This window comes from Oncorhynchus mykiss, chromosome 16, assembly GCF_057628025.1.
Source record: "Oncorhynchus mykiss isolate SJ-2025 chromosome 16, ASM5762802v1, whole genome shotgun sequence".
Classification (NCBI taxonomy): Eukaryota; Metazoa; Chordata; class Actinopteri; order Salmoniformes; family Salmonidae; genus Oncorhynchus; species Oncorhynchus mykiss.
The window spans coordinates 51,979,346-52,006,542 of NC_143037.1; the positions used below are offsets into that span (position 1 = coordinate 51,979,346).

General features: G+C 41.8%; 1 protein-coding gene and 1 pseudogene across 28 annotated transcripts in view; one reads left to right on the forward strand and one right to left on the reverse strand.

Annotated features, from left to right (window-relative positions):
- Positions 1-27,197, forward strand: part of LOC110492183 (ankyrin repeat and SAM domain-containing protein 1A) — a 116,828-nt gene that overhangs the window by 12,183 nt on the left and 77,448 nt on the right. For 15 of the 28 annotated variants that reach the window (XM_036947136.2, XM_036947143.2, XM_036947144.2 and 12 more), the window contains exons 2-4: positions 19,384-19,464; positions 21,186-21,342; positions 22,344-22,409. In XM_036947136.2, coding sequence (XP_036803031.2) covers positions 19,384-19,464; positions 21,186-21,342; positions 22,344-22,409 — 304 coding nt within the window. The remainder of the gene's footprint in view (positions 1-19,383; positions 19,465-21,185; positions 21,343-22,343; positions 22,410-27,197) is intronic. The other 13 variants (XM_036947140.2, XM_090203218.1, XM_090203219.1 and 10 more) reach the window with 1 other exon arrangement.
- On the reverse strand, positions 7,682-8,335 carry LOC149976919 (E3 SUMO-protein ligase ZBED1-like; annotated as a pseudogene).

Genomic DNA, 27,197 nt, shown 5'->3' on the forward strand with positions numbered 1-27,197 from the left:
CAATTTGCAAATGCATTCATTAAAAATCCTACAATATGATTTTCTGGATTTTTTTTCTCATTTTGTCTGTCATAGTTGAAGTGTACCTATTATGATAAATTATAGGCCTCTCTCATCTTTTTAAGTGGGAGAACTTGCACAATTGGTGGCTGACTAAATACTTTTTTTTGCCCCACTGTACATCTTATGTGGTGTCTGTGGCCAACATCTAGCAGCAGAGCAGAGAGGAAACACAGAGATACATGAGGAGAAACCTTGGGTCCTTGGCATCACAGGGAATTTCTGCTGCCTGGTTCATACGGGTGGATTGTAGCTGAAACTAAACAGCAGCTTGCTATTTCAAATAAAATGCCGGTAGAGGATATAGCAGCGGTCTCTAACAGGTTGATCACCACCCACCTATCAGTAGCTCATCAAACAATTCTAAAAATACATGCAAATTTCACGTTCGACCGCAAACTACTAGCTACTATAACACAGGAGTGGCATAATTCTTTTTACCTTTATTTAACTAGGCAAGTCAGTTAAGAACTAATTATTATTTTAAATGACGGCCTAGGAACTGCCTTGTTCAGGAGTAGAATGACAGATTTTTACCTTGTCAGCTCGGGGATTTGATCTAGCAACCTTTTGTTTACTAGACCAACGCTCTAACCACTAAGCTACATGCCACCTCAATGTCAAAGTAGGCTTGCAGTACTGTATATGATTTGTATAGATTATACTGTACTGCAGTACAGAACCATCGCTAGATTGGCACATTAGATATCACACTCAACAACCAATTTGTTCTACACTTTAAAAAATATAATGTATTTTGATGTGATTTAAGCATTGATATGGACTCAAAACATCTAATTTAGTTGTTTCTCTATGAGCAATTGTAATTTTGAGTGAAAAACAAAAAATCTAAAGCCAGGAAAAATAAAACTGGGAACCTAATGTGGATAAATATAAAACAGAATTTGGGGGAAATCACCTGGTTTTATAGGGCCCCCTTTAGTGTTGTTTCTTAACCATTATTTGAGCAGGTACAGTGCATTCGGAAAGTATTCAGACCCCTTCATTTTCCCCCACATTTTGTTACATTACAGCTTTATTCTTAACTGAATTGTTTTCCTCATCAATTTACACACAATACCCCATAATGACAAAGTGAAAACAGGTTTTTAAAAATGTAAGCAAATGTATAATTAAAAAATATATATATTTACATAAGTATTCAGACCCTCTGCTATGAGACTCAAAATTGAATTCTGGTGCATCCTGTTTCCATTGATCATCCTTGATGTTTCTACAACTTGATCAGAGTCCACCTCAGGTAAATTCAATTGATTGAACATGATTTGGAAAGGCACACACCTGTCTATATAAGGTCACACAGTTGACTGTTCATGTCAGAGCAAAAACCAAGCCATGAGGTTGAAGGAATTGTCTGCAGAGCTCAGAGACAGGATTGTGTCAAGGCACAGATCCTGGGACAGGTACCAAAACATTTCTGCAGCATTGAAGGTGTTTTTCAGCGGCAGGGATTGGGAGACTAGTCAGGATCGAGGGAAAGATGAACGGAGCAAAGTACAGAGAGATTCTTGACGAAAATCTGCCTCAGAGCACTCAGGACCTCCGACTGGGGTGAAGGTACACCTTCCAACAGGACAAAGACCCTAAGCACACAGCCAAGACAACGCAGGAGTGGCTTCAGGACAAGTCTCTGAATGTCCTTGAGTGGCCCAGCCAGAGCCCGGACTTGAGCCCGATCTAACATCTCTGGAGAGACCTGAAAATAACTTGGCAGAGACGTTCCCCAGCACTACTTTCTATTTTACACTAAAGACTCGGGGAAAGGTTGCAGGGGAGAAAAGTCGAATGTGCCTTTTTGGAAAGCTAGAGAGAAATAAATAGCTCGGGACACTTTTTAAAAACTTTTTTAATAGCACTCATTCTAGAAAAGGTTGGGTACCCCTGGGATATAGCATAGAGGGTGATATTGGCAGTGCTGTGCAGTTACTGCCATGGCTTCTGTTGGGAAATCAGTGTGGGGTAAACGCCAGCCTGTTTGAGGGAAATGCTGAAAGAATTCCTTTCTCACACCATCTGATCCTCCTTGTCTTTCAAATTCTGTATCTTTCTTTTCCATCTCTTTGGCACCAGTGTGTCTTCTTTTGGCCCATTAACATGCTCTGCTGTCAGAGCGGCGTATGGCGTAAGCAGTTTATCCTCACCTCCTGCTGCATCACAGATGCTGTGTGAAACAGACGCTCACTGAGAGCTGTTCATGTGCCATGAAGTCTCAATCATGCCACACAGCCATACACACAGGCTGAAATGATGGTAAAAAATATTCTGAATTAACAACTAGCTAAAGCTGTCAACTAACTGATTGCTAATGAGCTAAACCTTACAGGCTGCCACTGTCCATAACTATTATATGCAGGGATTTTGCTCCTACTCCCTATCGACTGTAAGGTGTTGGTTACTATTTCTAGGCCAAGGATGTCTCTCTTGTCAAAATATATTTTCTTCACATCTAAAAATCTAATTGTGAGGGATTTTAGGACTGCTTGTTAAGTGAGAGCTTTGTTAGCTCTTGCTCTGGACGTTTCTTTTCTGTATGCAATATTTTGGTAAAGAAATGTGTGCTTTCCAGGATAAATGGTATGTTCCATCTATAAGGACCAATGACCACCAACATGTGAAGTTCATAGGAGCATGTCAAATGAAAGCTAATAGTCTATATTTTTGAGAAATTAAGACAAATTTAAAATGTTCTACCATTTTTGCTCCTACAAATTTGGAATAAGCAAAGGTTTCTGTTTTTTGTCACACAGATGGAATAGATGTCTTTAGAAAACATCTACCAGAGAAGGTATTACAAATACATAAAAACATACTTGGATGCAATGTTGCCTCAATTTTTGGGGGGCACTGAGCGATTTCAGGTCTGCTGAGTGTAAACTTGAACATCAAAAACAATAGAGCAAATTCATCCCATAACATTTTAACATGGAAATACAGTGACAAGAAAAAGTATGTGAACCCTTTGGAATTACCTGGATTTCTGCATAAATTGGTCATAAAATTTGACCTGATCTTCATCTAAGTCACAACAATAGACAAACGCAGTCTGCTTAAACTAATAACACACAAACAATTATATGTTTTCATGTCTTTATTGAACACACCGTGTAAACATTCACAGTGTATGGTGGAAAGGTATGTGATCCCTTGGATTTAATAACTGGTTGACCCTCCTTTGACGGCAATAATAAATTCAACCAAATGTTTTTGGCAGTCAGCCTTACATTCTCCTGCAAAATGTCTTGATAAACTTGAATGAATTTTTCCATCGATGATAGCAAGCTGTCCAGGTCCTGAGGCTGCAAAGCAGCCCCAAACCATGACGCTCCCTCCACCATACTTGGAATGAGGTTTTGTTGTTGGTGTGCTGTGCCTTCTTTCCTCCACACATGGTGTTGTGTGTTCCTTCCAAACAACTCAACTGTAATTTCATCTGTCCACAGAATATTTTGCCAGAAGCGCTGTGGAACATCCAGGTGCTCTTTTGTGAACTTCAGACGTGTAGCAATGGTTTTCTTTTGGACAGCAGTGGCTTCTTCCATGGTGTCCTCCCTTGAACACCATTCTTGTTTAGTGTTTTACATATCGTAGACTCATCAACAAAGATGTTATCATGTTCCAGAGATTTCTGTAAGTCTTTAGCTGACACTCTAGGATTCTTCTTAACCTCATTGAGCATTCTGCACTGTGTTCTTGTAGTTATCTTTGCTGGTTGGCTAGGAGAGTAGCAACCGTGCTGAACTTTCTCCATTTATAGGCAATTTGTCTTACTGTGGACTGATGAACATCAAGGCTTTTAGAGATACTTTTGTAACCTTTTCCAGCTTTATGCAAGTCAACAATTCTTAATCTTAGGTCTTCTGAGATCTCTTTTGTTCGAGGCATGGTTCACATCAGGCAATGCTTCTTGTGAATAGCAAACTCACATTTTATGCGTGTTTTTTATAGGGCAGGGCAGTTGTAAACAACATCTCCAATCTCGTCTCATTGATTGGACTCCAGGTTAGCTGACTTCGGACTCCAATTAGCTTTTGGAGAAGTCATTAGCCTAGGGGTTCACATACTTTTTCCAACCTGCACTGTGACTGTTTAAATGATGTGTCCAAAATAGACAAGAAAAATACAGTCATTTGTGTGTTATTAGTTTAAGCAGACTGTGTTTGTCTATTGCTGTGACTAAGATGAAGATCAGATCACATTTTGACAAATTTCTGCAGAAATCCAGGTCATTCCAAAGGGTCCACATACTTTTCTTGCCACTGTAGCTGTTCTATCATTCAGCCTACAGTAGCAGCCAATGTGTGGTTTTCAATGTAGCCTACATTCCATGAGACGTTTAAAAAAAACAAAAAACATGTAGAGCTTGACATTAACCTGTTTATCCACTTGTCCTTTAGAGAAGGACTCCCTAGTGGTACAGTGGTCTAAGGCACTGCATCTCAGTGAAAGAGGCGTCATTACAGTCCCTGGTTTGAATCCAGGCTGTATCACATCCGGACTTGATTGGGAGTCCCATAGGGCAGAGCACAATTGGCCCAGCGTCGTCTGGGTTTGGCTGGGGTAGGCCATCATTGTAAATCAGTTTTGGGTGATTTCTTTGGCCAAAAATGCTTGATTTTTCCTGCAGCTTTTCTGAAATTATGCGATACATTTTGCAATATTTTTTTTTACGTTAATTTAATATAAAGCAATACAAAGTCGTATGTGCTCAGTTTCAGGACGATTTTATGCAGAATACATAATACAAAAACAATTAAACATTCACTCACTCACACACACCTCTCCTCTCCATCAGGCTTGTGGTTTTCTATAAATATGAGATGCACCTCCCATATGCACCTCTCATTCCTACTCTCTCTCTCCCTCTCGCAACAAAAAACCCCCAAATAGATTCAAAGCTGATCACTTTCAATTTGAGGGTTGATATTTCTTTTGCATAAATTGTCTTCAAAATACTTGAATGTGATTTGTTTTTTTTCTGAAAGGGTCGTTAGGAAGATAAAGCACAGGAAACATAAGAATAGAGTATTGTGGTTGATATGAATTTTTACAACGGTATTACCATTTTTTTTTTTTATCCAGAAAGATTGTGCTTTTGTGATCCGTATTAGGTTTTACAGAGTTTAAAACGGCAAATCTAACAGACTGGGAAGAGCAGAGTGCCGACCGCCAAGAGTGCCGACCGCCAAGAGTGCCTACCGCCAAGTTTAGCGGAGTAAAAGTTTGAGTAAAACACCACTCACCTTGATTCTTTCAGAGCTTGCCACAGTCTTCCCTGCTACTACTTCAGTCATGGTGATCTGCAGCTGCTGTGGGAACTGTTCTGACATTCTCATGTGCTTTGCTGATTCGAAGTGACTGTTGAATGTCGACCTTCTCAAGTTTCCAAAATAATTTGGCAAATTGTTTAGCTGTTATTTTTGTTGGCAAATGAGATTGATTTCTGTTCATTGTACTGCCTGTCGGCCATCAACAATCACACATCTTCGCACGAGAATACGCTAACAGGTCAGGGGGGAGAAACTTTTTTGATGTGTGGTTGGATTGAGCCATTTTGCACAGTAACAGTGCAGTAAATTGGTCAAAATTACGAACTCACTTTTGATTGAACCCTTTTATGCACTAAAAGTGCAAAATGGCGAGCTCTCGCATAATATGCGCTCATTGGTTGATTCTGCATTGAATTATGCTATTGCAGAATAGCGTAATCCTGGAGGGACTGTTAAATAATAATTTAACTAACTTGCCTAGTTTAAATAAAGATAACATAAAAAAGGTGACTGAAAATGTTGTTGTGGTGTTTGATGCAAGAAACTACTTCACAAAATAAAATGCATAATTATTCCCATACCATTATTACAGAGAATTAGACAAGTCAAGCTACCCTCTGCCTATTGGCTACTTAGCTTCTTCAAGCCTGTCTCAAAATACAGCACTGCCCCTTTAAGACAAGAAAAGCTATTTACCTGATGCACTTTTTAAAGATGGCTAGAAATGCACATGTTTTTTGTTCTTGTAGGAAGCAATCACTCCCCCATTCCTGACTACACATTATCTATACCTGTGCTAATAACTCACTAACTAACTAGCAAAGGATATGAATAAATGTGCACAGGTCGGTACATGTAGCTCTCGCTTTGATCTGAAAACAAGCACATCTACTCATGACCACTCATGCTGCATACACAGTCCAGTTCAAAGTGAATGGCACAGATCCATATATGGCAATGGTATATTTGCATATAAGCCTACTGCAGCTCTGATTGGTTATGGCGCATTGGTCTGTGTAGAGTATGAGCAAATTTGTTTTCAGTACTTTTATTTCCATGACTAATCAAAACTTTTTTTTCTTAAACTCTCATTTGTCTCTTTGTTAAGGGAAATATATTTCACAGCGTGGTTTAGATGGTACAATGATTCTGTACACTACATTTGCTTGTTTTGTCTCAAACTGAAATTAGGCGAACTTCATTTTGCAATCAGGAATAGCGATGGGTATCATTAAGATTTTAACGGTATTACTACTCTTACCGATACTGCTTATCGATCATGTACTTTTAACGGTATTACTACTCTTACCGATACTCCTTATCGATCATGTACTTTTAACGGTATTACTACTCTTACCGATACTGCTTATCGATCATGTACTTTTAACGGTATTACTACTCTTACCGATACTCCTTATCGACCATGTACTTTTAACGGTATTACTACTCTTACCGATACTCCTTATCGATCATGTACTTTTAACGGTATTACTACTCTTACCGATACTCCTTATCGACCATGTACTTTTAACGGTATTACTACTCTTACCGATACTCCTTATCGATCATGTACTTTTAACGGTATTACTACTCCTACCGATACTCCTTATCGATCATGTACTTTTAACGGTATTACTACTCTTACCGATACTCCTTATCGATCATGTACTTTTAACGGTATTACTACTCCTACCGATACTCCTTATCGATCATGTACTTTTAACGGTATTACTACTCTTACCGATACTGCTTATCGATCATGTACTTTTAACGGTATTACTACTCTTACCGATACTGCTTATCGATCATGTACTTTTAACGGTATTACTACTCTTACCGATACTGCTTATCGATCATGTACTTTTAACGGTATTACTACTCTTACCAATACTGCTTATCGATCATGTACTTTTAACGGTATTACTACTCTTACCAATACTCCTTATCGATCATGTACTTTTAACGGTATTACTACTCTTACCGATACTGCTTATCGATCATGTACTTTTAACGGTATTACTACTCTTACCGATACTGCTTATCGATCATGTACTTTTAGCGGTATTCTTATCGGTTCTTTTATTTTTTACAAAACAAATTAAGAACAGAATTAACATTTGCTTTATTTTCTGAAATGTAAAATAAATTATTATTTACTGCAAAAGAAACAGTAATGTTTTGAACAAATCACTATTATAGACTAATGTTGTGATGATGGAAATGTAAACAAATCACTATTATAGACTCAGATGTTGTGATGATGGAAATGTAAAACAAATGAAATAAACACACGGGTGGGGCATGCAGGTAGGCTGCAAAAGGACAAACAGTTCTTAACAGTTCCTCTGGAGAAAGATCAACATATTTGTCTTCTCTGGCAGAAGTCGGAACCTCTCCTGGCTTATTGTGTTCCCTGCAGTCGAAAATACCATCTCGCTAGGGGTGGAGGAGGCTTGAGCACAGAGGTGGCTTGTTGCAATGTTTGTGAGGAGGGGCAGAGTAGCTCTCTTCTCCCACCACCACATCACAGGATCTTCAGCCATGGGGATGGGAGGCAGGCCTTCGTAGAGCTCCACCTCTAGGTCAACACTCTCGCTGAGGGTGAGGGACGAGGTGTCCTGTTGGATCGTCAACCTCGCTCCCTGTCCTCCTCTGAGAACAGGTCCTCCAAGGCACTCCTTGTTTTGTACAATGGAGGGACTGTCTCCTCCATTTCCACTCCTTCTCCTTCAGACTCCTCCTCCTGTTGCTGGTGCTCTGTGTCTGTCTGCTCCGGCTCCTGACAGCCCTGGTGTTGCTCCTGTCACATTGGCCTCAACAGTTGCCACCTGGGACAGGCTGAGGAAGGCGTCACTCACCGGCCTCCCTTTAAATCTGGGGTCCATTGCTGTGGCCGCATGCAGGAAGGCTTGAAAGTCCTCATCCTGATAGCTCTCGGAGAGGTTCTCCCACACCTTTGATTGTTGCCACAGATTTTGCATCTTCATGCTTCACAGTGAAGCAAGTGCTCTTCCAGTTTTTGGAGGATGGGTATGATCTGTCCACAGGTGGCATTTTGTCCACATGACACACACAGTGTGGCTGTATAGAGGATTCTCATGAGCTGCACAAACTCCTCAGCCTTATGGAAGTCCTCGTCCTTCGGACGGCCCAGATTGTCCTGGACCAGCGTGGGTCCAAGGCTGCTGCTTGGATCGCTGGATACTGCTCCATGAATCTCTATCATTCGATAGAGTCCCATCTGGTATTGACATCAAGGAAGAGTGAGTGTTGCGGAAGGCCTGAAACAACAACAACAACAACAACAAAAAACAACATACATTTAATTACCGCACACTTGAATATTGAATTAAATAGTTAAATGTGGGAATTTCAAAATAACACTTTAATAGATCGAACTGGCTTCTTACCAAGGAGCTGCAGCTTTTCCTTCAATACTGTTTTGGACATCGAGGATCTCTTGAACCACACGACCACTGCTCTGATTCAGGCTGCCCATTTATCAATGAAAGTCATTTTGTAGATTTTCTGCACTGCCAGATTCAGTGTGTGTACAAAGCATCCTATTTTTAGGATGTGTAGCCTCTTGATGGCAACATCCATATTGCCAGCATTATCAACAGTCACAGCTACAATCTTGCTCGGCTCTATCTCAAACTCTTCCAGAATGTCTGAGATCTCCTCTGCCACTACTTCGCCAGTTGTGATTTGTACACTGCCCTGGTGTGGAGGACCTTCTGTTTTACACTGCCCTGGTGTGGAGGACCTTCTGTTTTACACTGCCCTGGTGTGGAGGACCTTCTGTTTTACACTGCCCTGGTGTGGAGGACCTTCTGTTTTACACTGCCCTGGTGTGGAGGACCTTCTGTTTTACACTGCCCTGATGCGGAGGACCTTCTGTTTTACACTGCCCTGATGATGAGGACATTCTGTTGTACACTGCCCTGGCTTGTGTAGTGCACTGTAACAGCGAGAGAGTGGTCCTGACAGAGGCTGGTCCACCCGTCTGATGTGATGGCCAGCTTTGGCACGTCCTTCAGCCTAGGTGTCACATTGGCCTTTTCTACACCATACCAGGTAGGAATTAATGTGTTATAGGTAACTCCTGGAGGGAGGGGTATATTTGGGGTTGAGTGCCTTGCTCATCTCCCTACAGTAAACATTTTTTTTCATGTGTTGAATTATCATTATTGTGTATTGAATTGTGGAGTGATGGGACTAATATACAACCCTTTTATACTACTATATCCTAAAAAATGTATACAGCTCAGTATATACTGACAGACTGTTACCTAAAGCCCTTAGACTCCACTGTTGCAAAGGAGTGTAGGCCTTTCACTATGAACTTGGTCACGGCTGGGTGGCACTCATTCACCCTCTCCTCAGTCATCCTCCCACTAGCTGCCATTGTGAAGGGGCTTTGGGCTTGTCTTTGGCTTGGACCAGCGGTATTTTAGAGAGGAATGGGTTGGTTCACTGTGGTTGCAACTTTAACAAAAAAGTAGCATAATCTTTAAATGGGTGAACACACCCATAGCTAAACAATCAGCTGGCTTATGGTTCCTTTTGATCAGGAACCCATGTTCTCATAATTGGGTTAACTCTGTGTGTGGTCTCTAGGCTGCTAGCATACATACCTGACGTAGATCGGGCAACGAGAGATGAGCTACGAGCCACGCAGTCGAAATCTGTGCGCTTTCGATAGATGTTTGGACAGATTGCTTGTGTTTCCGCCCTTACAAGAAAAAGTCTTGTTGCACTTGTGGCAACGAGCATTGTCAGCATCGACTCTGGTGACTCTTTTGAACGTTTAGTTCGCTCTGCCATCGTCACTAATTAAGAGCAGGATATGTGTGTGTGTGACACAGTCTCCCCGCCAGAGAGATCTCTCTTCTGGATTGGGTATAGTGAAAATGCATCAAAGACAAATGTCTTCATCTTATTGCAAATTAGAAATGGTTGGTGAGATAAAATGTGCAAGATAACATTTATATAGCAATAATAAATAGGACATTTATTTTCTTAAGTTCTCCAGTACGGAAAGCAGAACCAATAACGTCAGAGCTTATCGATACTACGGTCTTTCATTATTTAGCCCCTGGGCCCGTTTAATACCGGGTTTCAGTACCCATCCCTAATCAGCACTAATTTGAATGCATCTTTAACTTTATTAGCAGTAGGCCTATGTTTTGAGAAGTGGAAAATGTGTGCACCATAGCCATGGTGCTCAGTGGTCCCATCGTCTCTCGCTCGCTCTATCGTTCGCTCCGCTCTATCGCTCGCTCTATCGCTGTGCTGGACAGACCCTTCAATAATGGCTTGAATATTAATAGGTTAGTCTGAGGAATTTTTTTTTTTTAAAGGCGGAGACCATTTTCTCTAGTGCACTCGGGAACAACAGTACAGGGAAGCCTAATCATTACAACAATTATTATAGGTGATGTTTTTTATATATATAGTTGCACTGGTGCTCCTAATATAAAACGTCAAGTTGCACAGCAAAATATTTAGTAACATATGCGACTAAAATGGTCACACTTTAGAGCCCTGTGTGAGGGGGGTCCGTGCGTGGCTTTTGATAATTTCTTGGGGTTTTACTAATTGGTAGGAAGAAGTTTGGTCCAAATCGAATGTTACATACTATTATTATCTGAATCCTGTAAATTTAAATGGCTAATTTTGGCTGCAATCAATTAGCTTAATTTCTCCAAGATAACATTTTATTTCAACAAAATGTTTCTGTAATGCCGATCACCTGTTTCTAACCACAGAAACCGTTTCAGACCAATCTGAGATGGTGGGTGTCATGGCTTGTTGAAATGACATGGAACGACTCAGCCCTGACATGCGCAGTTGTCAGTCTTACCTCACGCTGCTGTACACTACAGCTCTGACATCATTAAGTCAATGTGATTCAGTATAATCCACTGTGGGAGCTAGGACATTGGCAGGTAGAGAAGTGCCAGTCTCTCTCATGGGGACTGGAGACTGTACAGTAAAGGTAGTGGACACTGTCTCTGAGAGGCTTGCTGAGCTACTGTTTGGCAAATGGCGCATCTGGTCTCAATGCCCGACCAGCAGCCATCCCTCCGCTTAATTAAACCCAATTGCCCTGGCAGTGCCCCCGCTATGCGCCAGGCACCACTGGACAGCCTGCCCTTGGGTACTGCTGCACCGCTAATCCCTAGCTGTGTGGTCGCACTGCTTAATTGGCCTGAGGACAAATCTGTTTATTTGACAGTGGGGCTCAGCCTCACCTGGTCTTTCCACCCAGCGGCACAGCAATCAGGTCCCTAAAGTCCCAGGACTGCTGCTTTCCCCTTCCACTGCTCCATTTCACCTTGTCATGTTGTAATACTGTTGAAATGGAGTTGTTTTGACGTAGCTACTAACTTGAAAACCACAGGGTTGTTTGGCTCATAGTACTGTAGATGCTGCCGTAGTGGATCCCAAAGAGACAAAGACAAATGGCAAGAAGAGGGCAGCAACAGAGGCTAAAAAGGGATTTCCGTCAGAGTTTTTGGGAGAGTGACACAGAGGATAAAGGCAGAGAAGGGGGTCCGTGAAGACGTCTTGGGCATCCATGAGCAGCTTCATCAGTCTTCTCCTTAAACACAAAGAATGTAAGAGAGAGTGAGAGGAATGGGATTATTATCATTGGTTCTTTTACTGGCCAAGCTTTGTGCAACGCGGCATTAAAGCCCCCAGAATCTCTTTCAGACTTCATCCTCATCAAGCTGATATTCCCTCAGGGATATTAGGGATTAGCTCTTTCCTTTCAAAGAGGAATTCTTAAGTCAGTTGCCATGCATCATACCCCTCCCCACTCCAACCTAATCAACTCCATTTTGTCCCCCCCGCCTTGCTTCTTTAAGCTCTGACTGTCCCTCAGTCCAGTTGGTTCTGAATCGCTCTAGCTATAAGGGGATGAAGTGTATTGTCAAGTGCCACTAGCACTGACTCATGCCCCTGTTAAGATGCTCAGGGGAGGTGGTGAGCCTTACACTTCGAGGTGCGGTAGAAGGGCCTCTTTCTGCCACATTTTAGGCTATATTTCAAACTGCTTCCAGTCAGTGTCTGTCCTGCATTCTATAACAGCCTTTCATGCTTGCAGTCAGACCTTGCATATACTGTATGTAATCATGCAGGCAGTACAACAAGACCAGAGCATTTTTCTAATGGTTATTCATTTTTTGCAGTAATCTGTTATACAAAATATTTTATTATCTGGGACAGCAACTAGCGAGCTGACATTTTAGTTTTTTCTTCCGCTAGGTTTTTGTGCGTATTATGTTCAGTGGGCAAGAAACTGGAAATGTGCAAGTCCAGTGTCCTGTGCAGTACTCCTCACTACTTAGCTGAGGTGCTTGGGGGTGCTGGTCTGGAGGGATTTGCGTTGGCGCTCTAGGGGATTTATTACCCTTGGCAGAAGAATATACTTCCCCACTATAAGTGCCTTCAGAAAGTATTCACACCCCTTGACTTTTTACACATTTTTGTGTTACAGCCTTAATTTAAAATGGGATAAATGTTGATTTTCTTTGTCACTGTCCTACACACAATACCCCGTAATGTCAAAGTGAAATTATGTTTTTAGAAATTATGGCTGACCCCATTTAGTCAACTGGTCAATTGTTTGGTCGATAGGCTGTTGGTCGACCGAGATTTGATTATTCCAGCAGTCGCAAATATATACATTTTTTTTATGGCATACGAGACACCCGTCTGATTCACGCCTGTCACAGTGGACTAATCCGTTGCGGAGGCCGCGGGGATGGCACACTAGTATTACCAGTAGTACATTTACTGTTCTAATCTACAATGTTTGTTTGGTTAAGGTAATTTCTCTTAATGCATTGAATATATTATTATTATTACAGACTTTTACCGTTCTCATTGTGAGAATGGACACGTTATTTGCGGACCGCACAACCTAGGCCACACTTGTGTGGAAACGTTGTAAAATAGGCCTTCCTGATTTACTTCTTATCCCTTGCGCAAATAGTCTACAGCTGTTTCTGTCTGGAGCTTGGGGAAACTCTGAGTGCCCAGAATATTTTATACAATGTTGCAAGTTTGCTAGCGAGAGCTTCATGCCGACCATGTTGATAGTTGATACAATGTTTCACGTTCCTTGCAGAGAGGCCATGCATAGCCAATGTGATTTATGGGATATTTATTTTTATCAAGATATTTTCTACTCGCAGGCTGCAATGTTTTTATTTGTTGGATTTATGAAGGCTATTTTAGCCTACATAGTTGGTAATGGCAATAGAAGTTACTTTTAGAATTTTTATAAACCACATGATGATGATTTTGAGATACTAATACTTTATTATAAATGAAATGAAACTTCCACGAAAATGTGCACATAAAAAACATAACTGGCACGCAGATCGGTAGAAATGGTGAGATAATTTGGCACTCCAAATGGAAAAGGTTGCTGACCCGTAGTGTAGCCTATTACTGGCAGCTTCAGGAGGATAATGGCAGAATCTGCAAAGGCCAGCAGCAAGGGGGAGGAGGAGGGTCGGGAACAGGTTTTTTCTTCTGGTTATCTTGATTTCTTTCTCTCTCTTGAGTCATTTGAGTGTCTTAATCTCAGTGTGCTTAAAGCATAAAACAACTCATTAGCCTACATATAGGCTAGTTGATATTTTAAAAACACATAGGTTGTGTAAATATATGGGGAAATACACATTTTAAAATGTCTACCAATCGATTGTTTGAAAGAACAGTCGACTCTTGGTTGACCAACATTTTCTTTACTCGTGGACGGACAGCCCTATTAGAAATTTTTATACATTTAAAATTAAGCTGAAATTTCTTGAGCCAATAAGTATTCAACCCCTTTGTTATAGTAAGCCTAAATAATTTTTAGTTGCATGGACTCCCTCTGTATGAAATAAGTGTTTAACAGGATTTTTGAATGACTACATCATCTCTGTACTCCACACATATGTAAGGTCCCTCCAGTATAGCAATGAATTTCAAAAACAGTTTAAACCACAAAGACCAGTAAGGTTTTCCAATGCCTAGCAAATAAGGGCACCTATTGGTAGATAAAATAAAAATACATTGAATACCCCTTTGATCATTGTGAAATTCTTAATTACACTTTGGATGGTGTATCAATACACTCTGTCACTACAAAGATACAGGCATCCTTCCTAACGCCGTTGCCGGAGAAATAGGAAACCACTCAGGCCATTGGTGACTTTAAAACAGAGTTTAATAGCTGTGGTAGGAGATCAAAAACATTAGTTACTCCACAATACTAACCTAACTGATGGAGTGAAAAGAAGTAAGCCTGTATAGAATAAAAAATACTCCTCTTTGCAATAAGCCACTACTGTCCTGAATACAAAGTGTTATAGTTGGGGCAAATCCAATACAACACATTAGTCGGTACCACGCCATATTTTCAAGCATAATGGTGGCTGCATCATGTTTTGTGTGTGCTTGTAATCATTAAGGATTGGGGAGTTTTTCAGGATAAAAAAATAAACGGAATGGAGCTAAGCACAGGCAAAATCCTAGAGGAAAACCAAACACTGGGAGATTAATTCACCTTTCAGCAGGACAATAACACAATCTACATTGGAGTTGCATACCAAGAAGACTGAATGTTCCTGACTGGCTGAGTTACAGTTTTGACTTAAATCTACTTGATAATCTATGGCAAGACCTGAAAATGGTTGTTTAGTAATGATCAACAAAACATTTGACAGAGCTTGAATACTTTTTAAAAGAATAGTGGTCAAATGTTACACAATCCAGGTGTGGAACGCTCTTAGAGACTTACCCCGAAAAAGTCACACTTGTAATTGCTGCCAAAGATGCTTATACAATGTATTGACTCAGGGGTGTGAATACTTATGTAAAGGGGATTTCTGTATTTCATTTCCAAAAATATACAACTTTCTCTCAACATGTTTTCACTTTGTTATTATGGGGTATTGTGTGTAGATGGTTGAAAAATGCATGTAATACGTTTTGAGTTCAGGCTGTAACACAACACAATGTGGAATAAGTCAAGGGGTATGAATACTTTCTGAAATCCCTCTATATCCTCCTTGCTCCCTCTGCTAGTATAGCACTAGCCTGTGCCGCAGACTGTGCCACTGATATCTTCCTCTCCTGCTGACTGTGAGATGCTTGTAGCAGGCCTATAGGTCCATATATGCCTGCAATTGGGGTTGATTAGGCAATGGTAAGGACTGCTGATGTAACACTATAGAGGGAAGGGCTCATCTAAAGATTCTCTACTTCCTGGTGCAGAGCTTGTTCTGGAGGATAGAATGGAGAGACACTTATTTAATGAGACTTCTTCGACTGGGTTGTTGCAGACTGCTCTCAGAGTTATTATGGGATATTTATTTTAGGGAGCAAAAGCGACCGTTACAGCCAAGTGACAAAAAAGAGAGGGGCTCATTGCCAGAGCGATGCCAGTGTGGAGCTGTGAAGGGATGAAGGGGGGCTTCCTGTTGTCTGTGCCCTCCTACTGCCTTGTGCCCCCCTCCTCTCCACAGGCAATGATCATGTCATCATGTCATCATGTTGTCACCATCATCGCCCCATTCGTAAGACCTGTCTGAGATTAATGTCAGCACTGTAAAGTGTGTGTTGCAGTTACTTTTTCAGGTTATGTGCGCATGTATGATATGGATTAATGTTGTGTGAATTCTGTTTCCCTTTTAATCTGGGTCAAATGTTAGATTAAATGTTAGTGTGGAGCAGCAGCATCATCATCCCTATTCTTGATACAATCCCTCTCTAGGTTCCACTTCAGCGTGCTGTCTTCTTGTGAGCCATCTCCTTCTCATTTCTCTTCATGTGAGCCATCCCGTCTCTCCTCTCTCAGACCATTGTTTTTCCAGTGCTGTGCTGGAATGGTCTTTTCACATGGTTCATTTAGAATGTTCTCACTGTGCAGTCACATCCCAGTGGTACTGTAGGCCCGATGCTGGCATGGCATTCTATCCTCCCAGGACCCTGGCTTCCATTTGCCTGTTTAACTACTCTCTCTGTCTCGCTATCCGCTGATTAAAATAAACAAACCATCTCAGCTGACCGCTGAGTTCAGTTTTAAGTGGATGACAGATCTACAGCTATATACCATTTAAGCCTGTATACCCCCCAGCCCAGACCCTTCAATAAAAGCTCTCTAACCACATTTGATGCAGTGGCGGGGGACAAAGTGATCAAAGGGTGGGTTGATAATGCCGTTAATGGACTAATTATGAACATACCGAAATGAGGTAATTTTCAGATTGTGTTGCACAAATATTGGATAACTGGCTATTCCACTGCACTGAGGCTGAACAGAGATGTTTTATTATGATATAGTAGTGTTTTCCAGGGCTATGCAGGTAATGACTGAATTAAGATACTATTAAGATACTCCTTCCTGATAGGCCTATGTTTGCTTTAGGCAATCATGAGGAACTCGGTATGGTTTGCACTTGTATGTTTGTTGATGTAAAGGGGGCTTTGTGGGTGTGGCTGGGCTATGTGCTTGGTGGACACTGACCTGTGACACCAACCTGGCTGCCCTCCTGCTGTGTTAGTTTTTGTGTGTACATACTGTACCAACCCCCTCCCTCCTCTACTGCTGAGTGCTGCTGGCTTGGCCCATGCTTCCTCATTCCTTTCCCTTTCCCTCTCCCTCAGTCCTGTGGTACAATTCCTTAGGGAACGCCTCCCACCTGGGTTTGAGCTGGACTGGGCTGAGCTAGGCTGTGAACTAGAGGTCGACCAATTAATCGGAATGGCCAATTTAATTAGGGGCGATTTCAAGTTTTCATAACAATTGGAAATCTTTTTTTTTTTTTTTTTTACACCTTTATTTAATCTTTATTTAACTAGGCAAGTCAGTGAAGAACACATTCTTATTTTCAATGACGGCCTAGGAACGGTGGGTTAACTGCCTCGTTCAGGGGCAGAACGACAGATTTTCTTGCAACCGTACAGTTAATTAGTCCAACGCTATAACCACCTGCCTCTTGTTGCACTCCACAAGGAGACTGCCTGTTACGCAAATGCAGTAAGCCAAGGTAAGTTGCTAGCTAGCATTAAACTTATCTCTTAAAAAACAATCAATCAATCATAATCACTAGTTAACTCCACATGGTTGATGATATTACTAGTTTATCTAGTGTGTCCTGCGTTGCATATAATCTGACTGAGCATACAAGTGTCTGACTGAGCGGTGGTAGGCAGCAGCAGGCTCGTAAGCATTTATACAAACAGCACTTTCGTGTGTTTTGCCAGCAGCTCTTCGTTGTGCATCAAGCATTGTGCTGTTTATGACTTCAAGCCTATCAACTCCCGAGATGATACTGGTGTAACCAATGTGAAATGGCTGGCTAGTTAGCTAGGTGCGCGCTAATAGCGTTTCAAACGTCACTCGCTCTGAGACTTGGAGTGGTGGTTCCCCTTGCTCTGCATGGGTAACACTGCTTCGAGGGTGGCTGTTGTCGTTGTGTTGCTGGTTCGAGCCCAGGGAGGAGCGAGGAGAGGGATGGAAGTTATACTGTTACACTGGCAATACTAAAGTGCCTATAAGAACATCCAATAGTCAAAGGTTAATGAAATACAAATGGTATAGAGGGAAATATTCCTATAATAACTACAACCTAAAACTTCTTACCTGGGAATATTGAAGACTCATGTTAAAAGGAACCACCAGCGTTTTCATATGTTCTCATGTTCTGAGCAAGGAACTGAAACGTTAGCTTTCTTACATGGCACATATTGGACTTTTACGTTCTTCTCCAACACTTTGCTTTTGCATTATTTAAACCAAATTGAACATGTTTAATTATTTATTTGAGGCTAAATTGATTTTATTGATGTATTATATTAAGATAAAATAAGTGTTCATTCAGTATTGTTGTAATTGTCATTATTACAAATACATTAAAAAAATTGGCCGATTAATCCGTATCCGCTTTTTTGGTCCTCCAATAATCGGTATCGGCGTTGAAAAATCCTAATCGGTCGACCTCTACTGTGAACCACGGCACACAACAATACAGCCTAGGCCTGGGACGTTATCAGTTTTGTTCAGCCACACCCACCTAGTATTCCTAGCCCTGTATAGGCCCTCCCTCTGGCTGTGGGAATACACTCAGATCTCATTCAGCAGGGAGATAACATTGTGGATCGTACAGGTAACGGGCAAAGTAAAGGAACCACTAACATTGTGTCTTAATAGGATATTGGGCCGCCAGAACAGCTTCAATGCGCCTTGGCATAGATTCCACAAGTGTCTGGAACTGTTTTGGAGGAATGCCACACCATTCTTCCACGAGAAATTCCATGTTTTAGTGTTTTGTTGATGGTGGTGGAAAATGCTGTCTCAGGCGCCGCTCCAGAATCTCTCTTAAGTGTTTAATTGGGTTGATCTGGAGACAGACAGACAGACACACACACACACACACACCCTTAAAACCCCTATGCTCCTTTGAGACCCCTCTTTCAAAGTCACTGAGATCTCTTCTAGCCGTGGTAGACAAAATAATCTAATTTACATAAGCATTCACACTCCTGAGTCAATGCATGTTAGAATCACCTTATGCTGTGATTACAGCTGTGAGTCTTTCTGGGTAAGTCTCTAAGAACTTTGCAATATTACAATATTTTCCCATTCTTTAAAACATTATTCATGCTCTGTCAAATTGGTTGTCGATCATTGCAAGACAACCATTTTCAAGTCTTGCCATGAGTCAAAACTGCAACTCGGACACTCAGGAACATTCACTGTCTTATTGATAAGCAACTCCAGTGTAGATTTGGCTTTGTGTTTTAGGTTCTTGTCCTGCTGATAGGTGAATTCATCTCCCAGTGTCTGGTGGAAAGCAGACTGAACAAGGTTTTCCTCTAGGATTTTGCCTGTGTTTAGCTCCGTTTTGGAATTATTTTTATCCTGAAAAACTCCTCATTCCTGAAAGGAGTAATTCAACTCTTCCCTCACCTGAATTATACAGTGACCTTTGTTACATGATCTAATGTTCCCTCTTTCTCTCCACAGTATCTGGAGGGGTCCTAATGTAAACTGTGTGGACAGCACTGGATACACTCCTCTACACCATGCTGCCCTAAATGGACACAGGTCGGTCTATAGCGAGTCCTGTTCTTTTGTCATGGGAGTTTAGATTGATTGCCATTGGTGTGAGTTGGGGCCACCCTGTGTGAAATGCAGGGCTTGACATGAGCTTTTTCTTTCACTGGTCCATTGGGCAAGTAGGACAGATTTATTTATTTATTTATTTACTTACTTGTCTGAAAGCTCACTTGTCCAACAATGTAAAACAAATCTGTAACACCATGGGCCAAAACGGTGACTGAAAAATTGTTTCAGCAAGGACCCACTCCCCAAATTACAATTCATTATTATCACTGGTATTGACAAGCCGTTGTGGCCTTGAGCAAGTCACCCCACAAAGTAAAATACTGTGCTAATAGGCTACTGTATAAAATGTATGTTGTCAACCCTTCATCTGGAGAGCTACTGGGTCTGCAGGCTTTTGACCCAACCCCGCTTAAACATATCCGAGTCAGCTTATCAAGGTGAGCTTATCGAGTCAGCTTATCAAGGTGAGCTTATCGAGTCAGCTTATCAAGGTGAGCTTATCGAGTCAGCTTATCAAGGTGAGCTTATCGAGTCAGCTTATCAAGGTGAGCTTATCGAGTCAGCTTATCAAGGTGAGCTTATCGAGTCAGCTTATCAAGGTGAGCTTATCGAGTCAGCTTATCAAGGTGAGCTTATCGAGTCAGCTTATCGAGTCAGCTTATCGAGTCAGCTTATCGAGTCAGTTTATCGAGTCAGCTTATCGAGTCAGCTTATCAAGGGACTCTTAAGCAGGTGATTCTTTACAATGTGTTAGTGCAGGGCTGGAGCAAAATCCTGCACACCCAGTAGCTCTCCTGGAGGATGGTTTGCCACCCTGCAACATTGCAGTTACAACCCAATACTTTTTTTTGTCTCTAAAATCATTCCCTCATTCAATGAACGAGGAATCAAATGGCTGAGGTGGGTGACTTTAAAGTAAGGTAGCTAACTAAGACATGTTTCCCTGTTTTGTTTGGCTAGAATATGTCATTTTCAGGGGAGATCTTGACAGCATATGAGTTACTTGTCAAATAGGCTATTCTAAGATTATTTATTTTTTACAATGTCAGAATTGCATGGCCAGTATTGAATAGAGGAAAATCCCAGCTTTCCAATGGTGCCAGAATTATTTCACCCCGTTTTGAGCGTTTTACAACCGGAGTATCCAGCATTAGTTTCATCTGCACACCCGTATCAACTGTGTGACGGCCATTTTGTGGTTGAACACAAGTGACTGTGGGAAGTTGTTTCGGACGTTGGATATGACAATACGATGAATACATGCTAATACCTAAATAGATAACCAGCAAGATAACCAGCCGAAGTACACAATATGTTTGTCTGATGTTTATAATTATTTTACCTCCCCCAGGCTCGCTTTAATAAATATAGAACGCATCGTGTGACTGCATGATTGAAAAACCGCTCGTGCCTGTCAATGCAGGCCTACAACAATTATTTGCCGATGCACTCTGCAGAGATTGGGAGGACAGTGTGCAACACAGCGCATCCACGTTTTTTTACATGTTCATTTGGACAACTTAAATCTATAATCTGCTTGTCCCACAATGTGTTTTACTTGCCCCTGGCAAGAGGACAAGCATTAGTGTTGAGCCCTGAAATGCTATAATTATGGGGTTAACAATGACACCGTTTACTGTCAACATCACCTACATAATGAACATGTACAACTCTTCTGACCCCGTTTGTCCCATCCGCAGTGAGGTAGTGGAGGCGCTGCTACGTAACGAGGCCTTGACCAACATCGCTGACAATAAGGGCTGCTACCCCCTGCACCTGGCCGCATGGAAGGGGGACCAAAGGATCGTCAGGCTACTCATTCACCAAGGCCCCTCACACCCCAAACTCAACGAGCAGGTCTGACTTCCCCCTACTGCCTGTAGCTCCCTTTTCACTATCCATGTTCCCCTTTCCCACGCCTCAATGAATCAGTCTTCCTCTGCTCAGAGTAGCAATATTTAAAAAAATGTTTTTATCAATCTGATCTGTGTATGAGAAGGAAGGAACAGGTCTGTGCAGTTAACATTTCATAACTCACGAACTAGACAATGTGCTCTAGTGTTACTTCCTGTTCCTGTTAGTCACATGCAGTTTAAAAGAGCGAGATCTGGCCTATACAGCTCATCATTCATTTACACATTTGACCTCGCTGAGCTCCTTTCTATAGAATTGATTTTCAACTAAGTACAATGTGGACGGTCTTACTCGACTCGCTCTGTCTGTGGTTTGCCGAAACCATTTGCCTTTCTTTGGGAATTGCATTTTGTAGAATACAGTATGGCATAGCTTGTTTTTTCAGTGCAAGACCATACACATTAACTGCATTGCAGCATGAATTCAAATGCACTAATATTTGTGTTGCAGCGACTAGACGCCAGCCAAGTGAATGTGTCTTGATTGATCTGTTTATGTTGTAATTTGTTAAAACCAGGCATGGTGTGTAGAGACTGCAAACTGCATAACCACCAGCAGCACCTTCAGTCTTTAACCTGTCCTGTCTGTGATCTCAGTATCTTTACCATTTGGGAAGAAATGACCCATTATGAGGCAATGGAACAAATGAAATCATAGCCATAAAGTTTACCATCACTGTAGTACTTACCAATAGTACTTCAGAGACATTTGAGTGTATTAGACTGCCAGTTTGCAGCCATGTTAATGTATTTATTTGATCCATTGCCATCACATTTCGTGTCATTTCTCTTCAACACTATGCCTGTTCATAAACACCTGTTCATTCATTAACTCAACTTTGTTCATATTTCTGTTCATTTATTTTGATACATTTTTGCAACTGACTGTCATTCATTGCCTGTATGTGAGTGAAAAACCATTGCCTCATCTATCTTCCCTCCTAGAGCTCCTCTGTAGAGCACAAAGAGTTGAAACGCTGTGGGCCATTTGACCTGCATATTAATGCCAAGGTGTGTACCCAGATAGACAGACAGACCGACAGACTGCCCTATTATGTGCTTTCCTGCTTCCAAAGTATGCACACAGCTAGTTGCGCACCAGCTGTTCGCCATGCTTGGGTTTGATGCTTGGGTTTGATGCTGAGCTTGTACTGCCGGTCTGTTTATCAAAGATAAGAGAACAGAACACTGACTTTTTTTACTTTTTCTGGGCACATATCTTTTGATTTCTTGGGGTTCTTTCTCTAGATAATTTCACCTTCTGGCAGGGGTAAGGCGGTACGGCATCCCGGCAAAATAAATAGTGGGGGTACGTCGTACCGGTAAAACATGAGCCTATCACAATAATTAAAACCAAAATGTCAACAAACTGTAGGCTATTACAATCATTTTGATCATTACCGCATGTCAAAGGCATGAAAAATTAGCAAATGGACTTGAAAACGGGTGGATTTGATTTACAGTACCAGTCAAAAGTTCAGACACACTTACTCATTCAAGGGTTTTTCTTTATTTTTTACTATTTTCTACATTGAATAATAGTGAAGACATCAAAACTACGACATAACCCATGGAATCATGTAGTAACCCAAAACATATCAAAATATATTTTAGATTCTTCAAAGTAGCCACCCTTTGTCTTGAAGACCGCTTTGCACACTCTTGGCATTCTCTCAACCAGCTTCATGGGGGAATGCTTTCCAACAGTCTTGAAGGAGTTCCCACATATGCTGAGCACTTGTTGGCTGCTTTTCCGTCACTCTGCGGTCAAACTCCTCCCAAACCATCTCAATTGGGTTGAGGTTGGGTGATTGGGGAGGCCAGGTCAACTGATGCAGCACTCCATCACTCTCCTTGGTCAAATAGGCCCTACACAGCCTGAAGGTGTGTTTGGGGTCATTGTCCTGATGGAAAACAAATGATAGTCCCACTAAGCGCAAACCAAATGGAATGGCGTATTGCTGCAGAATGCTATGGTAGCCATGCTGGTTAAGTGTGCCTTCACACCTCCTCCATGTTTCTCAGTGGGAAACACACATGCAGATATCATCCGTTCACCTACTCTGCGTCTCTCCAAACTCTGCGGTAGGAACCCAAAATATCAAATTTGGACTAATGAGGCTAAAGGACAGATTTCTACCAGTCTAATGTCCATTTCTAATGGTTCTTGGCCCAAGCAAGTCTCTTCTTATTGGTGTTCTTTAGTAGTGGTTTCTTTGCAGCAATTCGACCATGAAGGCCTGATTCACAGTCTCCTCTGAACAGTTGATGTTGAGATGTCTGTTACTTAAAATCTCTGAAGCATCTATTTGGGCTGCAATTTCTGAGGTTGGTAACTCTTATGAACTTATCCTCTGCAGCAGAAGTAACTCTGGGTCTTCCTTTCCTGTGGCAGTCCTCATGAGAGCGAGTTTCATCATAGCGCTTGATGGTTTTTGCGACTGCACTTGAAGAAACTTTCAAATTTCTTGAAATTTTCCGTATTGACTGACCAGGTCTTAAAGTAATGATGGACTGTCGTTTCTCTTTGCTGATTTGAGCTGTTCTTTCCATAATATGGACTTGGTCTTTTACCAAATAGGGCTATCTTCTGAATACCACCCCTTGTCACAACACAAGTGATTGGCTCAAACGCATTAAGAAGGCAAGAAATTCCACAAATCTTACTTTTAACAAGGCACACCTGTTAATTGAAATGCATTCCAGCTGACTACCTCATGAAGCTGGTTGAGAGAATGCCAAGAGTGGGCAAAGCTGTCATCAAGGCAAAGGGTGTCTAGTTTGAAGAATATAAAATATAAAATACTTTTTTTGGTTACTACATGATTCCATATGTGTTATTTCATAGTTTTGATGTCTTCACTATTATTCTACAATGTAGAAAATTGTAAAAAAATAAAGACAAACCCTTGAATGAGTAGGTGTGTCCAAACTTGACTGGTACTGTATATCCTACACTCCAAAATGCATTGTAGTTCGACCAGAACACTGACAGAGATGAGGCAGAGATGAGTGGCCGACAGCATAAATGATGGTCTAATGATAATCGCTAAACGTCCTTACAATTTCTGGTGTTTTGTGTAACAGATGTCTCTTTCCATTCACCACTGTTTGGAGGCTGGAAATATGTTGTGAGTGGATGAATGTGTGCGGGTAGCCTAGTAAAGGAGCCTTCTGAAGTGATTTGACAAACTGATGAAAACATCATGACTGGTTGGGTTTATAAAAGGCAATACATTTTAAATGATACATCTTTACGACTAGGCCCACAGAGATCATACTAATATTATACAGTATTTGTAATTATATGATTAGGCCCATAAAACATTTTTGAGGTCCGTACTGGGAATACATTCATTCTACTTTCACCCCTGCCTTCTGGTTACTGAGAAGTAATTGTCAAAGTTGAATTTGCGATGTTATTACTGTTGCTGCTGTTGTTCCATAGTCCATTTTTCTGTTTACACAGTCACATGATGTTGAAGAACTTTGATGATCATCCTCTTTGGGATCATCCTCTCTCATTAGGCATGAATATGAATGAATCCCTTGGGGACAGAATAGGGATGTGGCGGTCATGACATTTTGTCAGCCGATTATTGTCATGCAAAAGACTGCCAGTGTCATGGTAATTGCTGTTAATTAACATAAACACGTTTAGAATATCCAGGCCTCCATAAACACGTTTAGCATCTCCTGGGCTCCATCAACACGTTTAGCATCTCCTGGTCTCCATCAACACGTTTAGCATCTCCTGGTCTCCATAAACACGTTTAGCATCTCTTGGTCTCCATCAACATGTTTAGCATCTCCCGGGCTCCATCAACACGTTTTGCATCTCCTGGGCTCCATCAACATGTTTAGCATCTCCTGGTCTCCATCAACACGTTTAGCATCTCCTGGTCTCCATAAACACGTTTAGCATCTCCTGGTCTCCATCAACACGTTTAGCATCTCCTGGTCTCCATCAACACGTTTAGCATCTCCTGGTCTCCATCAACACGTTTAGCATCTCCTGGTCTCCATAAACACGTTTAGCATCTCCTGGTCTCCATCAACACGTTTAGCGTCTCCTGGTCTCCATCAACACGTTTAGCGTCTCCTGGTCTCCATCAACATGTTTAGCATCTCCCGGGCTCCATCAACACGTTTTGCAATTGAATATACAACATTACAATAAATCCATTATTTATTTTAGAATGGCCCTTTATCAAATGTGCAGAGGAAAAAGACCTGTCACCTGCATTCACTTGAATAGTGAATGGAGGCTGCACACATTCCTTTTTTCAATGATGCTCTCTCTCTCTCTCCTCTCGCTCTCTCTCTCCCCTTGTTCCTGCAGCTAACCAGTGCTTCAAATCAAAGTTTATTTGTCATGTGCGCCGAATACAACAGGTGTAAATCTTACAGTGAAATCCTTACTTACAGGCTCTAACCAATGGTGGCCAATAAAAAGGTATGTGTAGGTAAGTAAATAAATAAAACAACAGTAGAAAGACATTTGAAAAAAGAGTAACAAGGCTATATACAGACAGACACCTGTTAGTCAGGCTTATTCAGGTAGTATGTACATGTAGGTATCGTTAAAGTGACTGCATATATGATGAACAGAGAGTAGCAGAAGAGTAAAAAGAGTTTGGCGAGTGGTGGGACGCAATGCAGATAGCCTGGTTAGCCAATGTGCGGGAGCACTGGTTGGTCGGGCCAATTGAGGTAGTATGTACATGAATATATAGTTAAAGTGATTATGCATATAAGATAAACAGAGAGTAGCAGCGGCGTAAAATCTTTTTAGTTTCCAGAGGGGGAATAGGCTTTGTCGTGCCCTCTTCACGAGGGGGAATAGGCTTTGTCGTGCCCTCTTCACGACTCTCTTGGTGTGTTTGGACAAATCTAGTTTGTTGTTGATGTGGACACCAAGGAATTTGAAGCTCTCAACCTGCTTCACTATAGCCTTGTCGATGAGAATGGGGACTTGCTCGGTGCTCCTTTTCCTGTAGTCCACAATCATCTCCTTAGTCTTGGTTACATTGAGGGATAGGTTGTTATTCTGGCACCACCCGGCCAGGTCTCTGATCTCCTCCCTATAGGCTGTCTCGTCGTTGTCGGTGATCAGGCCTGTTGTGTCGTCAGCAAACTTAATGATGGTGTTGGAGTTGTACCTGGCCTTGCAGTCGTGGGTGAACAGGGAGTACAGGAGGGGACTAAGCACGCACCCCTGGGAAGCTCCGGTGTTGAGGATCAGCGTGGCAGATGTGTTGCTACCTTCCCTCACCACCTGGGGGCGGCCTGTCAGGAAGTCCAGGATCCAGTTGCAGAGGGAGGTGTTTAGTCCCAGGATCCTTAGCTTAGTGATGAGCTTTGAGGGTACTATGGTGTTGAACGCTGAGCTGTAGTCAATGAACAGCATTCTCACATAGGTGTTCCTTTTGTCCAGGTGGGAAATGGCAGTGTGGAGTGCAATAGAGATTGCATCATCTGTGGATCTGTTTGGGCGGTATGCAAATTGGAGTGGGTCTAGGATTTCTGGGATAATGGTGTTGTGAGCCATTACCAGCCTTTCAAAGCACTTTATGGCTACGGACGTGAGTGCTACGGGTCTGTAGTCATTTAGGCAGGTTGCCTTTGTGTCCTTGGGCACAGGGACTATGGTGGTCTGCTTGAAGCATGTTGGTATTACAGACTCAATCAGGGACATGTTGAAAAAGTCAGTGAAGACACCTGCCAGTTGGTCAGCACACGTCCTGGTAATCCGTCTGGCCCCGCAGCCTTGTGTATGTTGACCTGTTTAAAGGTCTT